Source organism: Geotrypetes seraphini, chromosome 1, assembly GCF_902459505.1.
Source record: "Geotrypetes seraphini chromosome 1, aGeoSer1.1, whole genome shotgun sequence".
Taxonomy (NCBI): Eukaryota; Metazoa; Chordata; class Amphibia; order Gymnophiona; family Dermophiidae; genus Geotrypetes; species Geotrypetes seraphini.
Window position 1 is genome coordinate 249,944,046 of NC_047084.1, and position 21,291 is coordinate 249,965,336.

The window sequence follows — 21,291 nt, forward strand, 5'->3', positions numbered from 1 at the left end:
TACTCTACTTTCATTTTCCCACTCCTCCATTGACGTATGACTCCTGTTTTCTGTCCATCAGTGTCTTATTTATTTTTCTTTCCCCTAATCTGTAGACATGGGGGAAGCCAATGCTTACCCTGGCTCGGTAGCATGGTTGGGTTTTAGCCAGGTACTAGTGACCTGGATTGGGCACCGTGAAAACGGGCTACTGGGCTTGAAGGACTTTGGTCTGACCCAGTAAGGCTATGCTTATGTTGTCATCCTGTCACACCGTTCTATACCTTCGCGCTCATAACTCGATGGCACTTAGCTGCGCGAGCCTCAGTCTATGCTAACCTTTCACCCCGTTGGCCTTGGTTACCGGGGGACGCGTCATGAGCAGAATGAACCATAAGGTCTACATCACGGGGGATCAAAAAGAAGGATGCGCTCTCTGGCCGTTTCTTGAGCGTTCAGCTCGCCTTTTTTTATTCTGAATGTAGGCTTACAAAGGTCTTCCTCTCATTCCTTCCATTTCTCCCAGCGAGGGCGTGCTGGGTTCTTTAAAAGTGGGGGTTTGCTCTCTCGCCACACCCCCACGTGGTTTCCTCCCAGACAGCTGGGTAAAGATGGCGTCTGGTTGCTTAGCGCTGTGTCTGTAAATCCGGCTCGGCTGCGAGGGGCTCGGCCATGTCCGACTCAGAGGAGGAGAGTCAGGACCGGCAGCTGAAGATCGTCATTTTAGGGGACGGCGCCTCGGGCAAGGTTGGTTTGTACCTTGCTGTTGGTCACCGCGTGCGACACTCAGCAAGGGGCAGATAACTGGGTCCAGGCTGATTGATCCTTTTTCTCCTCTCCCTCACACTTCAGTGGGTTTACAGCTATTCAGCTGTACCTGACTTTTAAACTGATGTTTTATTAGCTCCTTCCTTGGTGCTCGGGCTCAAATCTCAGACCGATACTTAAAAAAAATTGTGACCCGGTGAAATGTATTTAGCCCAGGCCACTTATTGTGCTTGTGTTCTCTGTGGAATATACAGTATTTAAATTGCATTGCTTCATATTTAAATATTGAGAAGATAGGTCCACTTTTTTTTTTAGTGCTTTATGATTTTTAATCTGTCCGATATTATCTCAAAAGGCAAATTATATTAGGTACAATAAAGAAATACGCCAACTGAACCAAAATATTCGTGAATTAATAAAATGTAATCTCGAGAGTATGTTCTGAAATAGGTTTTAATAACATTAAAATTTGGGCGTTTTGAGCTTTAAGCTATTTGAACGGGTGAGAAAGTATAAGGGTTAGCAGGTAAGTGTTTCAGAAATTAAGGTAGCACGGTATATCAAGATTCTTTGAAACTGGTTGATGGGTCTTTTACTTGTACTGTAATTATAATGATTATTAAATTGGGCCTAACAGTCCTTTTGTAATTCGCCATATGTTACCCACTTACCTCCCCCACCTTTTCTGTTACTTAAGGACAAATCTTGAGTGCCAGGTGCCCAAAGTGCCTAGAAAATGCACCCCTGATGCATGGAAGTTTGCATTTCCAAAAGTTGTTGTCTCTGGCTGCCTCCAAGTAAAAGTTTGTCTTTTCTACTATGTGCCTCTTGCAACCAGTTCCCAGTTAGAGCCAGAGAAACTTCTGGCAGATCTAAAGCTTTCATGCTCATAGTGCAGGCAAGAGACAATTATCTCAGGCACAGATGGAGGGAAGGTGTAGAGGCACCAGCATCTTGTTCATAGTGTTGTGGGAGGGAGACCACAGGTAAATAGTGAAGTGCCTGGTGCTATTTAACTTATTTATAAATGATCTGGAAATTGGAACAGCAAGTGAGGTAATTAAATTTGCAGATGACTCAAAACTATTCAAAGTTGTCAAAACACAGGAGGATCGTGAAAAATTGCAGGAAGACTGGTCATCCGAATGGCAGATAAAATTTAATGTGAACATACGCATTGATGTATATTGGGAAGGATAATCCAAATCATAGATACCCTATGTTAGGGTGCACCTTAGGAGTCAGCACCTATGTTCCCTCTAAGATTGCTCACACATTCTAGGAGTGCTGCTGACAGATTTTACATGGTCGCTTACAAAAATATTTGCAAATCTGGAAAATGTTGGTTTTTAGAACTTGTTGCTCACACAAAATTTTTTTTTTGTTGAACTTACTGCTCACTTGAGAAATAATATACATGCACCCAGCCAATCCTTAGAAGGTGCATTGGTCAGCATCCAAGAAAAAGACCTGTGTGTCATTGTGGACATTATACTGAAATCTGCCCAGTGTATGACTGCGGCAAAAAAAAAAAAAAAGCAAATGGGATGCTAAAAATTATTAGGAAAAGGATGGTAAATAAGACCAAGAGTAGTTTAAATGGTCAATATTCTCAATGGAGAAGAGTAAATAGTGAGGTTCTATTACCAAATGTATATGCAGGAGTAAGAGAGAAACATCAATATCCACCAATTATATCTCTCTTCTGAAGTGTTTATAATCTTTAAACCAATTCAAAGTATGAAGAACCGTGATCTTCACTGTCTGAAAAAATAATTAAACGCTGTTAAACATTGTTAAAGGAGGAAAAAAGCCTCAGATCTCCGTATTCTGCAAGTATGAGTAAAGGACTAAAGAAGCATACTAGAGAGGGGAAACTACCTCATTGGTTAAAAAACCTCCAAACTTGAGCAACTGCTGGCACATGAATGTTTCTACGGTTCAACCATTATAAAGATGCCACAACAACTTTGCTTCTAAAGCTGTCTGCAGCAATTGTTTCAATGTCTCAATTCAGTTAATTAATCCTACAACAGCACAAAAAATGTTGGAAAGACTACATACACATATATAGTTGCTAGTAACAATGTTTCAGCTAGTTGTCTAGGTGCTGTGCTGCAACTGTTTGTAAAGTAACAAAGAAATAAAATTTATCTTGCTCATGTGAAGTAAACTTGTTCACTTCTCAATCAAGCTTTCTGTGCACTGCGTGCTGCCTCTGCTGTGCCTCAGTTCACTTCTGACGAGAGCTAGCTGGTGTTTCGCAGAAGGGCTGCTTCAGGGCAAAAGACTCGCTCTCTTGGCGCTTCTATCTCGTGCTCACTGTGCGGCAAGTTTGGATGGTTTTTTTTTTTTAGAGGGTTTTTAGTCAATGAAGTGGTTTCCCTCTCTAGTATGCTTCTTTAGTCCTGTACTCGTACTTGCAGAATATGGGGATCTAAGGCTTTTTTCCTCCTTTAACAATGTTTAACAGTGTTTAGTTATTTTTTCAGACAGTGAAGATCACGGTTCTTCATACTTTTGAATTGGTTTAAAGATTATAAACACTTCAGAAGAGAGGTAGAATTGGTAAATAGTGGAGTTCCCCAGGGGTCTTTGCTGGGACAGCTGCTTTTTAACATATTTATCAATGAGGAAAGGCTAAAGTGGCTAGGGCTCTTTAGCTTGGAGAAGAGAAAACTCGAGGGTGATATGATAGAGGTCTATAAAATACTGAGTGGAGTGCAAAGGGTAGATGTGAAATGCTTGTTTATTCTTTCAAAAAAAATACTAGGAGGAGTGCAATGAAGCCAAAACAATTCTGACTGCTTTTCAGTGAACAGGCACTAGTTTTAATGATTTGTTGACTGGCTTCTTCATCTTGCTTACTCATATTGTAGATCTTTTCAGAATCTTGAATCTAGCTTATATGCTGAAGTTTTCACTACAACTCTAGTTTTCCATGTTTTGTTTCAGACATCTGTGGCCATGCGGTTTGCACAGGAAGCTTTTGGAAAGCAGTACAAACAAACAGTAGGGCTGGATTTCTTTATGAGAAGAATAATGTTGCCAGGTAAGACTTACCCCCTCTTTTACTAAGGTGCGCTAACCGATTAGCTCACGCTAAATGCTAACATGTGCATAGATTAACATGTGCATAGATTAACATGCACATGTTAACGTTTAGCGTGCGCTAAATCGTTTAGCGCGTACTAATCAGTTAGTGCACTTAGAGGGCCTTAATTTCTAGCTTTTGAAGGCGAGGGCAGTATTAGCTTGAATGGAATATGAGGCACACAACAATAATTTGGAACAAAAACACAATTTTCTATTTTGTAGGAATACGTTTACAGTAGTTTTGTGTGACTAGCATGATAGTTTAACATTTAAATCTTTCTTTTTTAAAACAAATGTCTCTATAACTCCAAAAATTATGTTATGTCCCTTCCAGATTCCGTACTCTAGGTGTTCAATCCCTTCCCACAGTCCGGGAGCTGCAGAAATCCAGACACTTTTCTGAGTACATGCTCCTCCCACCTTAGAGTTAGAGCCCCCTGTAGTTTTTCAGTTTCTGCAAGCAATGATGCTCTGCATCTTTTTCACTTAAAGTTCTTTTTTCAGTGGCTTGAGATGCTGTGCAATGTCCTCTGCTGGAGGAAAGGATGCTGTACTGCAGAGCCGGTCTGCTGTTTCACGGAGAAGCTTCGGTGGATCTGTGGAGTGAGCCTGCTTGTGCCACCTTTCTCGGACTCTGGGTCTATTCCCCTAGGAATTTGCTTGCCTTATCGGGGTTTAAGCATCCTGAATAAAATTCCCTCCGGGTTTCAGGGTGCAGGCTGCATTTCCCGCCCCCAATTACGTGAAGGGTTTCCTTGGGGCCAGAGGCTACAATTGGTGTAGACAGACCTGTCCAACTGGCAGTCCAAAGATCTTCAAGTTTGGTCATATGGAATAGTTTCTGAGGTAGAAAATCATTTTCCTCCATTCAGCAGCAGTGTAACAGATCTCCCACCTCCCCAAATCACTATTATTTTCTTTTCAGATTTTCTGTCGAATGTGTGCTTCAATTGGGTTGGATTGGCACCAGTTCTGTGATCGTGTACAGTGTCCTGCAGCATACTGGTGGAGGGGGCAAGAGCTTCGGGGTTCACCTCCTTCAGGCCCTCCAGGGCTGGGGAGCTGGCCTGGCTCTGTGATTTCAGAAAAATATCTCATCCAAAGGCCTAAGTCTCTCCCTGTGAACAAGTCTTCCTGGACTTTGGGAGGGGGTGGTAGTAATTTTTGTCCTTCTACTGTTTTAGTCAGGGTTCCGCGGGCTCTTCCTCCCAGATATATTCCCAGGGTTACAGTCCCCGTGACACTTCGAATTTCAAACATCCTCAGACATCTGGATCTTGGACAGCTACTGCTCCTAAACAGCCCTCCAAAGAGCCACCATTCTCAGTTTTGCAGGAGTGTACTTGCATGTCCTTGGATAAATGGGTGCTGGACATTATTTGGGAGGGGCACAAGATAGATTTCTTTTGCTTGCCTCCAGAATTTTTTCTTGCATACTAGCTACTGTATACAATCCTATGTCGCCCAACAGGAAAGACCTTGACTTTAGACGTACGGCTGAGAGGTTTGAATCTCCCGGATATTCGATTATATAATGTGGCCTCTGATGCGATTTGTACATGAGGGCATTACTGGAGACCATGAGTTGTCCCCTGCAGGTTGGATGACTGTGTGGTGTACTCCCCATGCCTTTATCTCCTTGCTGCATGTGCCGCTGCGGAATGTTTTGGGGGCCGGCCCAAAGTTTCAATTTCTGTGCCCGCTGCAGCTGGCGTGGAGGCGGAGACAGCAACGATCCCCCCAGGGCCTCGCCTTTCCTCTCTTTGGTAGGGTTTCGGTTATGGCAGTCCCGGGGCTGTGTCGGCTTGCGGTATCTCTCCGAGGGGGGCATGGAGTCCTTCCCCACCTTTACCCAATTGCAGTCTCGTTGGGATCTCCCTGCTACTCAGTTTTGGGCCTATTTACAAGTCAGACCTTACTACTCCTCTTTGGTAGGCCTTTGGGGGGAGCAGTGGGCTTTGGGAAGGATGGATGCACAATTGGTGTTGGTACTCCCGCAGATGAATAGGCTGGCCATGTGGTACAGAGTCCTTAAGCTTGCTCCGGCAATTCCGTACCTGGAGCGTGTTGCGGACCACTGGTCTAAGGATTTGGCAGCTGCCTATGACAGAGCTCATTTTTTGATCTTTTTGCTAATATTTCCCTCCTAGTGGTGTCTACTGACTTTAGAGAAACGAAATTTTGTTTTTTTGTTTTATAAATCTTTATTCATTTTCTTATGTTACAACAAGTGTTTTAAATAAATTCATTATAAACTTGAATAATCACACTTGATTAACTTACAGATTAATATCAAATTTAAAATTTCTTTAGAAAATCAATATTTTATAAAGTTATAATATTATGTAAGAAATTTAAATTAATATAATTATTATTGAATATAATAATTTCCCCTCCCTCCCTCCCTCCCTATCAATACTGAATGAGAAATCTTTATTCATTTTCATATGTTACATCAACAATATAAATTCATACTAATATTTCAGAAAACTAAATTTATATAATTCTTAGTTAATATAATAATATCCCATCCCCTCCCCCCTCCCTTCTATTCAGTAATACATGAATAAAATTTTTAAATGCTATTCTTTCCATATTTCATATTATAAATCAAGTATTAATATATTATATAATATTTAGAGATATGATCCCTTTTTCTTCTAATCAAATTCTATACATGGGAAAATTAATCATTCTTTACAATATTCAGTTAATGGTCTCCATATTTTTTGAAATTTATCTATATGTCCTTTTTGTGTTGCTATAGTGAGCTCCATTTTGTATATATGACATACAGAATTCCACCAGAATGTATAATTTAATCTGTCATGTTTTTTCCAATTGAATGTGATTTGTTGTATTGCTATTCCAGTTAAAATAAAAAGAAGTTTGTTATTACTTGATGATATTTGACTTCTTGCTCTCATAGTTGTTCCAAATAATATGGTATCATATGTCAAGGCTACCGGATTTTCTAACATCCTATTTATTTGGGGCCAGATTGATTTCCAGAATGTTAAGATGAATGGACAATAGAATAAAAGATGATCTAATGTCCCAATTTCAACATGACAATGCCAGCATCTATTTGACCTAGAGCTATCTATTTTTTGTAATCGAACAGGGGTCCAGAAAGCTCTATGTAAAAGAAAAAACCAAGTTTGTCTCATAGATGCTGATACCGTACATTTTAGCCTCCAAGACCAAAGTCGTGGCCATTGAGATGCACTAATTTGGTGCTTTATCTCAATGCTCCAAATGTCTCTAAGACCATTTTTTGGTTTTTTATTTATATAACCGGATATTAATTTATACCACTGTGCAGCTTCATGACCTGTTGAATTAATCTGGAAACACAGGAATTCCAAACTGTGATAATTAGTAAGATTTTTCCATTCAGGGAACCCTACCTGAATGGATTGCTTCAATTGCAACCATTTAAAATATTGTGTTTTTTTAAGATCAAATTTATGTTGCAATTGTGAAAACTCCAGCATCTTTCCATTTTTTATTATATCATCTAAAATACGAATACCTGCTGTCATCCAGTTTTTCCAGATTATTTTGAAACCGCCTATTTTGATCTTGGGGTTTAACCAAATCGTTTGAGTTGTTGATTTACTAATTGGAATAGGAGTTAGATTACTTATATATCTTAAAGTTTTCCATGTATCCATGAATATTTTATGTTCTTTGTATAGCCTTGGCATTTTGATACTAACTACATGACTGAGACGTAAAGGAAACATGAGTCTCCATTCAAGCCAGAACCAATCTGGAATATTATCAGTGGGCTCTGGGAGGATCCAATACATACCTTGACGTAAAATATAGGCTTGATGATACCTATAGAAGTTGGGAAAATTTACCCCTCCCTCCGCAATTGGTCTTTGTAATGTCACTAAAGCAATTCTGGGATTTTTCCCAAGCCAAATAAATTTTGTCAATACCTTATTTAACTTTGTATAAAAAGATTCTTGAAAGAAAACTGGTATCATTCCCATTTGGTAACAAACTACAGGTAAGATCATCATTTTAACTGTTTGTACTCTTCCCCACCAAGATAAATGTAAAGGATTCCATTGTTCACACATCTCTGTCACTTTTTGTAATAAACATTTTTCATTAATTTTCATTGTGTCTTCTAAATCTTTTGAAATCCAAATTCCAAGATATTTAATAGTATCCTCCTTCCAAACAAAAGAGAATGTATTAAATAAACCTTTTGTACAGTGTACATTTAATGGAAGTATTTCTGATTTATTCCAATTTATCATATACCCTGAAAACTTTCCGAATTTATCAATTAGTTCAAGCAATTGTGGAATGGTGGATTCTGGATTCCTCAAATATAATAATAAATCATCAGCATAAGCTGATATTTTGTATTCTCTATCTGAATGAGGTATACCTTGTATTTCCTTTACTTGTTGGATTGCTAATATTAAGGGTTCTAAAACTATATCAAACAGTAAAGGAGACAAGGGACATCCTTGTCTAACTCCTCTCTGTAGATTAAATTTTTCTGAAAATGTATTATTTATATATAATCTAGCAGAGGGGGAGCTATATAATGTTTGTATCATTTGTATGAATCCAGGACTTATACCAAACCATTCCATAGCCTGATACATAAATGTCCATTCTATTCTATCAAAAGCCTTTTCTGCATCTAAAGAAACAGCAAAAGTAGGCTCATTCATTTTCTTTGTTAAGTATAACATATGGAATGCTAATCTGGTATTATGAGATGAATGTCTTTGAGCAACGAATCCTGTTTGAGGCATACCTATAATATGGGGAAGAGCATTAGCCAATCTTAATGCAAGTATTTTTGCTAATATTTTTCCATCTACATTTATTAAAGATATTGGCCTATAGTTTGAAACCAATGTGGAATCTTTATTTGGCTTTGGTAAAACAATAATTAAAGATTCTGCTATAGTGCCATTTATACATCCTTTATTAAGTTGATATTGAAAAAGATTTAATAAATAGGGTAATAATAAATTTTGAAATGTTTTATAAAATTCCACTGTATATCCATCACCACCTGGAGCGGATCCAACTCTAAGGGATTTCAAAGCTGTTTCTAATTCTTTTAATGATATTGGCTCTTCCAAACTTCGTTTTATATGTTCAGGAACTTTTGGACCCTCTAACATTTTCAGAAATTCTAAACCATCTTTTTCTTTATTTAAATAAGTCTCGGAAGTATAAAGAGATTTATAAAATTTTAGAAATTGTTTTAAGATAGGTTCAATTTGTGTTAATGTGTCACCTTTTTCATCTTTTATAGCAATTATTTTTGATTTCTTTTTTTTCGCTTTGAGATAATTTGCCAATATTCTTCCCGACTTATTTGAGTTTCCATAATACAATGCCTGCTGGGAGAATAAATCTTTTCTTATTATCTTTGATGAGAATTCATTGTATTTTACTTTAAGTTTTAATAATTCTTGTTGTATAGAATATTCCCATTTTTCTATTAATTTTGATTCTAAAATTTTTATTTCTGTTTCCAAATTAGAAAATTGTTTTCTATTTTGTTTATTAAGATAAGCCGAATAAGAAATAATTTGTCCTCTTATTGATACCTTAAAAGCATCCCATAATATTTCCCTAGAGATTTCATCTTTATCATTTATTTGAAAATAATCTTTCATTTTTGTTTGAAAATTCTCACAGAATATTGGGTCAGCAAGCAATGTATTATCAAATTTCCATATTGGTCTATTTGTATTTTGATCTGTGATTTTAATTTCAATCCACACTCCATCATGATCAGATAATATGATTGGATCAATGGCAGCTTGTGTTACTTGATGTGCTAGGTGTTTTGATATAAATATATAATCTATTCTTGAAAAAGAATTATGAACATGAGAACAGAAAGAAAATTCCCGTCCATTAAAATGAAGTATTCGCCAAATATCTGTCAAATTACAAGTTTGTACCAAATTATCTAGTCCCATCGATTTCATATATCTACTTGGGTTTTTGTCTAATAAAGGATCCATAACAGCATTAAAATCCCCAGCTACTATTAGATTTGAAGTAGCCAGTGGTAAGATCAGTTGTTGAAGAGTCTTAAAAAATTCATTTTGTTTTGAATTAGGGGCATATATATTAAACAACGTCATGGTTGTATTTCCCATGCATATTTCCACTTTTACCCATCTGCCATGAACATCTGATTCTTTTAATTTAAATAAAGCTGAGCATTTTTTATTCACTAGAATAGCAACACCTGCTTTTTTCCCTATGGCTGGTGAATAAAAACAATGCTTTATCCAACCACCTGTCAACTTATTAGATTCAATGTTTGAAAGGTGGGTCTCTTGTATGCAACATATATCTGCATTTTGCCTTTTTAAGAACAGTAATGCTTTTTTCCTTTTTATAACATGATTTAGACCATTAACATTCAAAGATATTATTTTAAGAGACATTTATAATTATAGTTTTTATAATATATTTTCTATATAATGATATATATTGTTTTTTATTAATATATTTTCCCAATATATTTAATAAATTATAATTTCCTTTTATTATTTCTATATATCCTATATATCTTTCTTTCCCATTCCCTCCCGTATCCCTATTTCCCTCCCTCCCCTCCCCCCTCTTATTAAATACGATTACTTGGGTACGCAAGATGAGGTTAGGTTAAAATAACTCCCCCAAGCTAAATTAAAATATTCTTTATTTACTACTAATAATTTATCTCCCTTTATCTAATATATTTCCTATATATCTAGCAAATAAATAATTTTCTTATATAAATTTTATATAAAAAGTTAATGTATTTAAATCCATATAAGAAAATATTATCTTATCTTTTGATAAATCTATATAAGATTTATCAATGAGATTTACAATCTTGCATAAGAACATAAGAACATAAGAAGTTGCCTCCGCTGAGGCAGACCATAGGTCCATCCTGCTCAGCGGTCCGCACCCGCGGCGGCCCATCAGGCCCATTGCCTGAGCAATGGTCTATACCTATCTATACCCCCAATCCCTTTTTCTTCTAGGAATCTATCCAAACCTTAAATTTATCAAGAATCAACTTTACATTCATTATACTGATATCTAATAATATTATTATTTTAATAGTACTATGTGGATCATGAAGTGGAGTCTGTGTGTCTTAAAATGTCTTTATATAGGTATGTTTGTTGCAATCAGTCTATTTTTCAACCTTTACTCCAATTTGTGTTGTGAGGAAGAGATTTAGGTAAAATTCCCAGTTGTAAGACTCCTAGATTCTTTTCTTTCCCCCAATTTCTGTCTCCAAAAACGTTTTTGTGTTGCCTATTCAGTTCAACCTTGTAGGATTAAGTATTCCTCTCTCATTGTTTCTGCTAAATAGTCCAAGACATTCATCATTCCCTCAAGAGAGCAAGTAATGAAGATGTTTCCTGACTAGGGACTTGATTTTATTTTTGTCAGTATTGAGGACAGCCCGTCAGTCAAAGTGCCAGAGAAATAAAAGCGCTGAATAACTTTGAAGCTAGTTCAGTATTTGAGAAGGAGAAAATCAGTTACACCTTACATACAGCACAGTCTTTTTGGATTTATTCTGTGTTATTCCAGACTGAATCTCCTCTCTTTCATAACAAACTTAGCAACATTTTAGAATCAAAACAGAAGCACTTCCTATTACAGGATATTCTCTCTGTCAACCAATCTCTTTTTGTTTTGTATTTTGTAACTCCCCAGCAGCGTGATTGGAGATTTTTCCTGTCCATCAACCACATTTCCTGTTTGTATATAACCACTCCCATATTTAGTTACCATATTTACTTCTCTGTAAATTTTTCATTCGGATCTCCATTTAATCCACGTTTTCTTCTGTAAGTACATTTTCTTCAAAATGTTTATAAAACTTTCCTTTAAAAAGTATAAGTTTATGTACTTTTATAAAGTTTGTTTTATTTCTTTTATTTCCTTCATAGAATGTTGGTTTTGTATAGTTCCATGTGTGTGCTGCAGCACATGTAGTTTCAGTCTGTTGTTTTTTGAATCCACTTCAAAGTTCTAGATTTTAACTGTAAGTCATATTATTAATAAAATCAATTCTTATATGGTGAATATTTTAGTAAAGTATTAACAGATTTATACATACTCATTTTTCTCATTAGGTTTTCCATTAAGATGTTTAGGATGTCATGGGTTGTTCATATTGATCCAGAAATTCTTGTAGTTTTGCTGGATCTGTAAAATTCTGAGTTTTATTTGCAATAGTGATCTTCATTATTGCTGGATAAAGGAGCCCATATCTAGCTCCTAAAGATTTCAGTTGTGGTCTCATATCTAAAAATTTTTTCCTTTTTAATGCAGTTTCCCTCGCAAAGTCAGGGACAATATGTATTTTTGAATCTTGACATTTGAGATTTTTATTTTCTTTAGCTAATTGACAGATTTCCAGCGCTTGTTGATGTCTCAGTAGTTTGAATATTAATGTCCTTGGTCCAGTTTGTGAAGTTTTCCTTTGTGTTGGTATCCGGTGTGCCCTTTCGATTTCCAGTGGTGTTTTAAATTTTAATGGTAGCACTTTAGGTAGAAAGTGTTCCAAAAAAGTAATAGGATTATTTTTTTCTACCCCTTCCGGTATTCCTATTATTCTTAAATTATTTCTTCTTTCACGGTTCCGGCTGTCTTCAAGGTCTTTTTTAATTTCTTCTACCTCTTTCTATATGATTTTGTTTTGTCTTGCATTTAGGTTAAGTTGTTCAAAGTTATCCTCTATTAGGTTTATTCTGTTTTCTGTCACTTCCACTCTTTTAGTTAAGGCTGCTGCATCTTCAATAGCTTTTTGTAGTTTTTTGTTGCTGTCCAGAACAATTTCTTTAATTTGTCTTAATTCTTCCATTACATCGAGGTTGTCATCTGATGGCAGTGGAGCTTTTGAAGGAGTGATGCTTGGCTCCGGTTTTGATCGTTTATTACTTCCTGTACCGGATCCTCCTGCTCCTAAATCGCTTTTGTTCTGTTTGCTAGACGTCATTGTCTTTCAATATTTAGATATTTTTCTTTTGAATTTTGATTTTTTTTGTAGTAATTTCAAAAATTATAGCTTTTGATCATGGAGCTATTCGTTTACCCGACCATCGGAATGCGCGTCCAAGCCACGCCCCCTAGAGAAACAAAATTTAAAATCTTGCACCAGGCCTACATTTCCTGAGCTCGGGGTAAAGCTATGGGTCTTTGGGAGGACACCACTTGTTCTCATTGCCAGAAGGCCGTGGGCACCCTGGTCCATATGTTCTTGGAATGCCCTCACGTGGCCATTTGGCTTTGGGTTCTCCCCTTTTTGGATGAATTGGTTGGGCAACGGGTGCCCCAGGATTATGGCCTGCTGCTGCTGGGGGATCAGGGGTGCTCCTGCAGAAGAGGTTTGCTTTCCCATACAGGACGTCTACACTGCAATTTTGCTGCCGAAAAAAACTTTTGTTACAGCATTGGGTGAGCCAGACGCCAGCCTCCTTTACGCAGTGGATCCAACGGATGAAGGAGCTTGCTTCCTTTGAGATACAAACCTACCATTCCGCTTCTTCCGTCGATAAACTTCTTTATGTTTCTCTGTGGAGGGCTTTTCATATTGCAGACGAGGCGGCTGTGTCTACTACATCGCCCTGAGTCTGATCTGAAGACTCTCGGAGACTCGTTGATTTCTCGGTGTTCTCTCGGACCGGTGGGCGTTTAGGGCATGCATGGGTGGTGAGTTTGGGGAGGGGCGTTGATTGGGGAGTGGCTGATGAGGTTGGTATGGTGTGTCTTGCTGGATGGTATGTGTTGGATGACTGGTAGGCGTGCATGGGACATGGAGTCCATTTATCCAAAAAAATTTAGGCAGTCTTGCTTTGTTCCCTGAGGAGACCTTCTAATCGCCTTTGTTCTATATCCATGTGGTGGCCGTCAATTTCAAGCCACTACTGGCATTGTTATTGTCTGTTTGTATTATTTCTGCACAGCATATACTCGCTGAGGTTCCTGTATTTGTCCTTTCATGGTTGAGCATTATTGCTGTCCTCCCAGGACTGCCTGTTTTGCTATTTGTTCATTCATACTGTTGTGCTGTAGCCTATCAAGTTCAAGTTTATTAGGATTTGATATACCGCTTATCAAGGTTATCTAAGCGGTTTTTACAATCAGGTACTCAAGCATTTTCCCTATCTGTCCCGGTGGGCTCACAATCTATCTAACGTACCTGGGGCTATGGAGGACTGAGTGACTTGCCCAGGGCCACTATGTTTCCTTGTTATGGTGCTGGCTGGTCTTTCAATAAAAATTATTTAAAAAAAAAGAAAAAAAAAAAGACTCGCTCTGTGACAGCAGGGGCATACAGACTGATCCCTTATCTCCGAGTTCCTATCAGAAAGTCCACAGGGTCCTGGTCAGCCTCTGCCAATGATCCTGATGTGCCCTGGGCCCAAGCCTCCTTGTGTGACCCCTGGCTCGCTCTCATATGAGGATCCCAGCTATCCATATAAGCTCTCCACATCAAATTAACAAATTCAGGAGAAAAGACTTTTAGGCAGCTCCAAGTCCCCTTTAGGTAACTCCACCTTACATCCATTGTGCTCCATGATTTCCATGCTCTTATGCTTAGGTATGCCGCTGGATCACAGGATGTTTCTTGAAGTTCCACATTCTGGAACAGCACTCCAGTTCTTGGCCCTTCCATTTGGACTGGCAACTGCGCCACACACCTTCACCAGAGTTGTAGAGCACAGCTGCTCAAGGCAGGGATCAGGGGCATCCTTATCTGGATGATTGGCTAATAAGAGCTGCATCCAAATCTGAAGGAAGGAGAGCTGTGGAACAAGTAGTCCAGCTCCTACAAAATCTGAACTGGGTTATAAACTTCCACAAGTGTTGCCTGGAATCAACACAGTCCCTGTAGTATCTGGGCATCTGTTTCAACACAGAGCAGAGGAGAGCAAAGTATTTTTTTTCCCAGAAGCCTGCAATTGTAGTTCCAAGCCAGGAAGTGTTGGCTTAGATGCTCTGATGTAGCCATGACCACAGGTGGGACTTCTGTATATCTTCCCTCTAGGGCCAATGATGTACTTTGAAGAATAAGAACCTGCCTGGGCCTAATGATTCTTGTCACACCAGACTGGCTATGGTGGCTGTGGTATCCAGATCTAGTGTCCCTGTAATCTGGGACTATTCTGGAGGATCTGGAGTGCTTTGGTCTTATGACATGGCTCTTTAATATGCAGCCTTAACATGAAAAGGCTATTCAGAAGTGGTCATTGGCACTCTCCTATGGTCTAAGAAGCAGACGACTAGGGCAGCTTTTGTGAAGGCCTGGAAGAGCTTTCAGGTCTGGTGTTCGCAGAGGAGTACGTTCCTGATCAAAGCTCCAATTTCCATGATTTTAGCCTTCCTTCAGGATGAGCTTGAAAAGGGCCTTGTGGATGGCTCTCTCATAATACAGATAGTGGGTCTGTCATGCTTCAGAGCTCAGACAGACGAAAGGACATTGAATTCTTATCCAGATGTGGCCAGACCTTTGAGGGGAGAATTGTGTCTGTATCCTCCACTATGCCAGCCTTTTCCAACATGGAATCTTAATCTCATTTTATGGGCTCTCCCTAGATCTCCATATGAGCCTTTGGAGAAGGCGTCTCTGGATCTAACTGTTAAAACAACATTCTTAGTAGTGGTCACCTCAGCAAGTCGGGTATTGGAACTGCAGGCTTTGTCCTTTCAACATTGATCATTGAATAAAATTGACAATGCAAACACCATATAGAAACAAAGTAGAGGGAGCAACTAAGATGCCATATATTCCAGAATTTTAAAAATAGACTGGGCTGTACTTTAAGATATAGTTTTTTGGCTATTTATTTATTCAATTTTCTCTACCGTTCTCCCAGGAGAGCTCAGAACGGTTTGCATGAGTTTATTCAGGTACTCAAGCATTTTTCCTTCATTGTTAACATGCTAGAATACTTGAAGCCTGATTTTTTTTTTTTTTTTTTTTGTAAGGAGCTACTAGGTAGAATTTGGGATGTCCAGAGCAGGTTGTGCACAATTCCACAAGTATTTATGAGACATTTACCTAGGGTGGAGCCCATTGTAAAATATGTAGCAGGATACCGGGAAATACTGGGACAATAGCAGAAGCAGGCATTTTAGTAAGAAATGTATTGAAAGAGAGAGGAGTCAGTATGACACAGGCAACATCCTAAATGTATTTCTGCAGTGCTCGTACCTCTGTTTTTCATCTGACTTTGATGCTCTGCCAGGATTGTGACAAGTCTACAAGATATGCTGGCCCCTTCTACATCCCAATGGCTTATTTGTGAGGTTTTCTTTTCCCAAAAATGGTTCAAAAAGACTGATTTGGACTGATTTGTTCTGCTCTTAGTGTCTTCCTTAATCATACATGCATGATGTTATGCTGCTGTTTCTCTCTTACCATAACCAGGCCAGGACCATGAAAGGTAATCTGAAACTTGATATTTTTCAAAGCTTGCTGGTATCTTAAAATTTGTGGTTGGATATGTAGTGAACTTGAGTTGAGTCTTAGGATAGATTCATTTCTGTTGGTTGTATTCCAAACAATACATATAAAGTAGAACCTCCATAGTTGGCCACCCCCGTACATTGACCACCTACTTAAGTTGACCTACTTTTCATATACAGTACATGCACCACATGTACATATAGTAATATAGTAAATGACAGGAGATAAAGACCAGTCTGCCCATTAGTTATAGCCATTAAAAATACATGATTATATTAACTTGTCTATTCTACTGACAGTAGACAACTGTCCTTGCCACTTGCAAGTTAATCGTCTCACAAACATGACACTAAAATTTCTGTCTCCAAACATGACCTCAAAAATCTAACCTCTTGTCCAGGGTATCATCAAAACATTTAAAATGCATTACCGAGCCCAGCTCCTGCAGTGGGTCATTACTAAAACACAAACCTGTGGTCTGCCTGTGGAAGCAACTTCATCTGCTGCATCAGTTAACGCTCAGATGTCCTCTGGATCAGCTCTATTTGGAATAAAGTTCATCCAGAAACAATACAGAAGTGTTTCAAAAAAGTTGGCATGATGTTTTGGTCCCATCAAACAGTCCATCTCCCATAGAAAAATTTGAAGGAATAGATTTTGAAGGTTTTGTTGCATGGGCTGATGAGGTGGCGATATTGACTGACATACAGACCTTCGTAAAAGTGCATGAAGCAATTGATAGAAGTGGAAGAAGCAAGTGAGGATGACACAGAAATTGCGGAGACTCCAGTTAAATCATTTGTTATGGAAAAACGCCCAGCTATGCTGAGTGGTGTAGCCAGCACTGAGAGTGCTTTCTCCACTTATCTTTGTAATAAGAAACAGACCAAGATTGACTTTTTTTTTTTTCCTTTTTTCAGAAAGAATGATTAAACCATGAGAAAGCAGTAAATGTATTGATTTTGTATGATATTCTCTAATAAAAGCTGTACAAGAAAGTAAAGTACATGTACATATCGGTACAGAAGGCCTAGTTCCTTATGTTTATCACCTCCTTATGTTGACCAGTTGAGACTCACAGCCACAAGGAAATTCCTAATTTATATACAGCCATATTTGTGTGCAGAAAACAAGATATGAATGAGTGCTGCTCTAGATTGTACAGTTTGTGTTTGCTTTAAATGTTCTTTTGGTTTTAATGATTTTCTTGTAACTATGATTTGTGAATGTTTTCAGGTGGCAGTGATATGAGTTTAATACAGGTACTAACTTTTTACTATGTAAATTTTATGGTTTGGAGCACAAAGAGTTGACATACTGAAAACCATATACTGTATTTGCCGGCGTATAAGACGACTTTTCAGTACCTTAAAATCCTCCCCAAAGTCGGGGGTCGTCTTATACGCCGGGTACTGTTTACATGCCCTTACTTTACATTAGAGAGCTGCACGGGGACGCCCCTAGGGTCGCGGGGATCCCGTGGGGACGCCCCCTAGGGTCGCGGGGATCCCATGGGGACGCCTCCGAGGGTCGCGGGGCTGGATGTACTCAGTCTTCTGGATGTACGCGGCTCTTCTTCTCACTACCTTCTCTGCTTGCAGCACAGAGCCGAACGGAAGTCTTCCCGACGTCAGCGCTGACGTCGGAGGGGAGGGAGGGCTTAAACAAAGCCCTCCCTCCCTCCGACGTCAGCGCTGACGTCGGGAAGACTTCCGTTCGGCTCTGTGCTGCAGGCAGGGCAGATAAGGAGAAGGAGAGTAGCCTCGCGGTTCGAGTGGCTACCAAGGGAGAGGGGCGGCCCGCCCCGGTTGCAGCACAGCCGGCCAGGTTCCCTTACTTTTGTGGCACTTCCCCGACCGACCGATAACAGCCCGGGTCCGACAATCCTCCCTGCCCTGTAGCCGCGAATCTAAATTACCTTCTTACAGCAGCTGTAAGAAGGTAATTTAGATTCGCGGTTAAGGGCAGGGAGGTTTGTCGGACCGGGGCTGTTGTCGGTCGGTCGGGGAAGTGCCACAAAAGTAAGGGGACCTGGCCGGCTGTGCTGCACCCGGGGCGGTAGAGAAGGAGGGGGGGAGAAGGACGCTGAAAGGCCATGGTGAAGACAGGAGGGGGGGGAAGGACTCTGAAAGCACTTGAAGACAGAGGAGGGAGAAGGAGGCTGAAAGCACATGGGGGAATACAAAGGGGTGGAGAAGGACGCTGAAAGGCCATGGGAAGGGCGGGGGGGGGAAGGACTCTGAAAGCACATGGGGAAGACAAAGGGGTGGAGAAGGACGCTGAAAGGACATGGGGAAGATGGGGGGGAGAAGGACACAAAGGAAATGAGGAAGAGAGAGTAGGGAGAAGACGCTGGCAGGGAAGAAGACAGATGCCAGACTATGGGGGGAGCAGAGAGAAGAAGATGGGTGCCAGACCAATTTGGAAGGGGGAAGAAAGGGAGAGGCACAGTAACAGAGCAAATGGAAGATGCAGAAGGAAGAGAGATAGTGGATGGAAGGAATTGAATGAGAACATGAGGAAAGCAGAAACCAGGCAACAAAGGTAGGAAAAGAATTCTATTTCTTTTTTTTTTTTTTTTGCTTCAGGATAAAGTAGTATATTAGTTGTGTTGATAAAAATTTATAAACATTAGAGGCTCTGGTAGAAACCCGTTTACAAAGTATGTATTCTTCCCAATTAATATTTTCAAATTAATAAAGTCTTTTTGCTTATTTGTAAATGGGTTTCTACCAGAGCCTTTAATTCAGTAGCATAATTAAATGAAATAACTATTTCTGAAGTTTATAGGGACGGGCGGGGACGGAGGGGATTCCTCGCGGGGACGGGTGGGGATGGAGGGGATTCCTCGCGGGGACGGGTGGGGACGGAGGGATTCCTCATGGGGACGGGTGGGATTCCTCGTGGGGACGGGTGGGACTTTGGCAGGGACGGGTGGGGACGGGTGGGATTTCTGTCCCCGCGCAACTCTCTACTTTACATGCCCTAACATCTCCTTCCTTACCTCCTTACGGTGCTTACGGTACTAGTAAACCTGCCGGGACATCAGCGGGGCCATGGCGGGACATCAGTGTGACAAGGGTGCCAGCTCCTTCATCCTGCGCAGCGGGAAGCAGCGGCGCTCTGGCCCCACCCCTTTTCTCTTTACTACGTCTCTCGCACATGCGGCCGTGTGTGGAGTCTAGCCCTTAAGGAAGTTGCGGGGGCAAACAGGAGGCTTTTGAAGGCTTTTAAAGGGAAACTGTCATGCCAGCAAACTTGCTAGGGACTTGCCCGGCACTTGCTCTCTCCCTCTATGTGTTATCTTCCTTCTATCATTGACAGTTTCAGTTTCGTTAACAGTTTAGAAAACAAATAGCATGGCAGCTCCCATGGGTTTATTGTTCTATTCAGCTTTAGTGAATTAATTAAAATTGTTGAAATAAATTCTGATGTTCTTTTAAGTTTTATTTGTTGTGCAGAAGGTGTGCGGAAGAAGGGGTAGTCTTATACGGCGAGTATATAACAAACTCTATATTTTAACTGTAAAAGTTGGGGGGTCGTCTTATACGCCCAGTCTTATACGCCGGCAAATACGGTAATTGCCTTCATTGTACATGCAGTGTCTCCTAGGTTTTCTTATTTTATGCAGAAAAATTATTTGTAGTAATGGTATGTAAGAAAGGATGCTAAAATAACTACAATGACCTCTTCCTTATTTTCCTGAAAAAGATTTCATTTTATAATGTACTATATAAATACTAATAAACATATTCTATAATATAGTGGATTGAGAATTTATCACTTTGACAATGGAATGGATGATAATTGTGTTGCTATGCAGGTAAAGTGGTATTGTTAACTGCATCGTCGAGCTTCCTTTGGTTGAAGACCTGGTATATAAGGTTAAGTTTTAGTTTAGTTTAGTAACTAATTCCTCAAAATACTATACAGTTAACATACCAATATTTACATTTTTCAGCCTGAAGTTCATTATACATTTGCGATAGAGTATGTTTACAAAAGGATGCTGAAAAGTAGATATAGTTCAATCAATGATGTGAAGCAATATCAAAACAGAATTTCATTTCTGCAAATTGGCACTTAAAAGATAACACTTTTGTCAGCTACAGTGGCAAAATAAAGCTCAGAATTTAGAAAGTTGATTGGTTGGGTTGAGAACTTTTTAAAACCCCCTCGTAATTCTAAAGTATATAAGATGTTTATTACATTTAAACTAGGAACTATGAGTACTGTATTTTTCACTCCATAAGACACGTCCTAGATCTAGAGGAGGAAAACAAGAAAAAAAACATTCTGAACCAAATTTTCCCTGCCAGGCTCTGCACCCAACCCCACACTCCTTGCCTGCACCCTGTCCCTGGGGCTTCTGGTGGTCTAGTGGCTGGCAGGCAGGTAGGGACAGGGCACAAGGCAGGCCTAGTGGCTGGCAGGCACACACTCTTCCAGATAAAACGATGCTGTCCATCTCTGGCTGAATATCAGGCCCATAGTTCTTAGGCTGGGTGTATTCAAGCAGAAAATTAGCATAGCTAAAGTTAAAAACAGTTTAGACAAGTTCATGGAGACTCTATTTTAATTCTTCTCAGGTATACTTAGGGAAGTCATAATGCATCTCTGGATGTGAGCAACACAGACTGGATTTATTTTGGGGGAATCTGCGAGATAGAAACAGGATGCTGAGCTTGATGAACCATTGGTATGACCCAAGATGGTAAATCTTTAGGATCTTTAGTGTAAATGTTAGTTCTGTGAAAAGAAGGAAAAAAGAGCTAATAAAAACTACTAATCTACTGCAGACTGATGTTGCATTAAAAATATGTCGAAGAGAAATAGTATCATATTTTTACTGTACAAAGCTGGGGATGTGGAAATGTCTACACTCCTCTGAAGCTCTGAGGTGCAATTAACACTCTTGGAAGGAGTCCCCCCCCTCTCCATTCTTCTAGCTGGCATCA

At 39.5% G+C, this 21,291-nt stretch overlaps 1 protein-coding gene across 3 annotated transcripts in view; it reads left to right on the forward strand.

Annotated features, from left to right (window-relative positions):
• The first annotated feature begins 541 nt into the window (after window positions 1-541).
• RAB28 (RAB28, member RAS oncogene family) overlaps window positions 542-21,291 on the forward strand; it is a 200,897-nt gene continuing 180,147 nt past the window's right edge. For 2 of the 3 annotated variants that reach the window (XM_033949065.1, XM_033949075.1), the window contains exons 1-2: window positions 542-726; window positions 3,703-3,799. In XM_033949065.1, the coding sequence (XP_033804956.1) occupies window positions 652-726; window positions 3,703-3,799 (172 nt within the window). In that variant the 5' untranslated portion in view covers window positions 542-651. The remainder of the gene's footprint in view (window positions 727-3,702; window positions 3,800-21,291) is intronic. The other variant, XM_033949055.1, reaches the window with a different exon arrangement.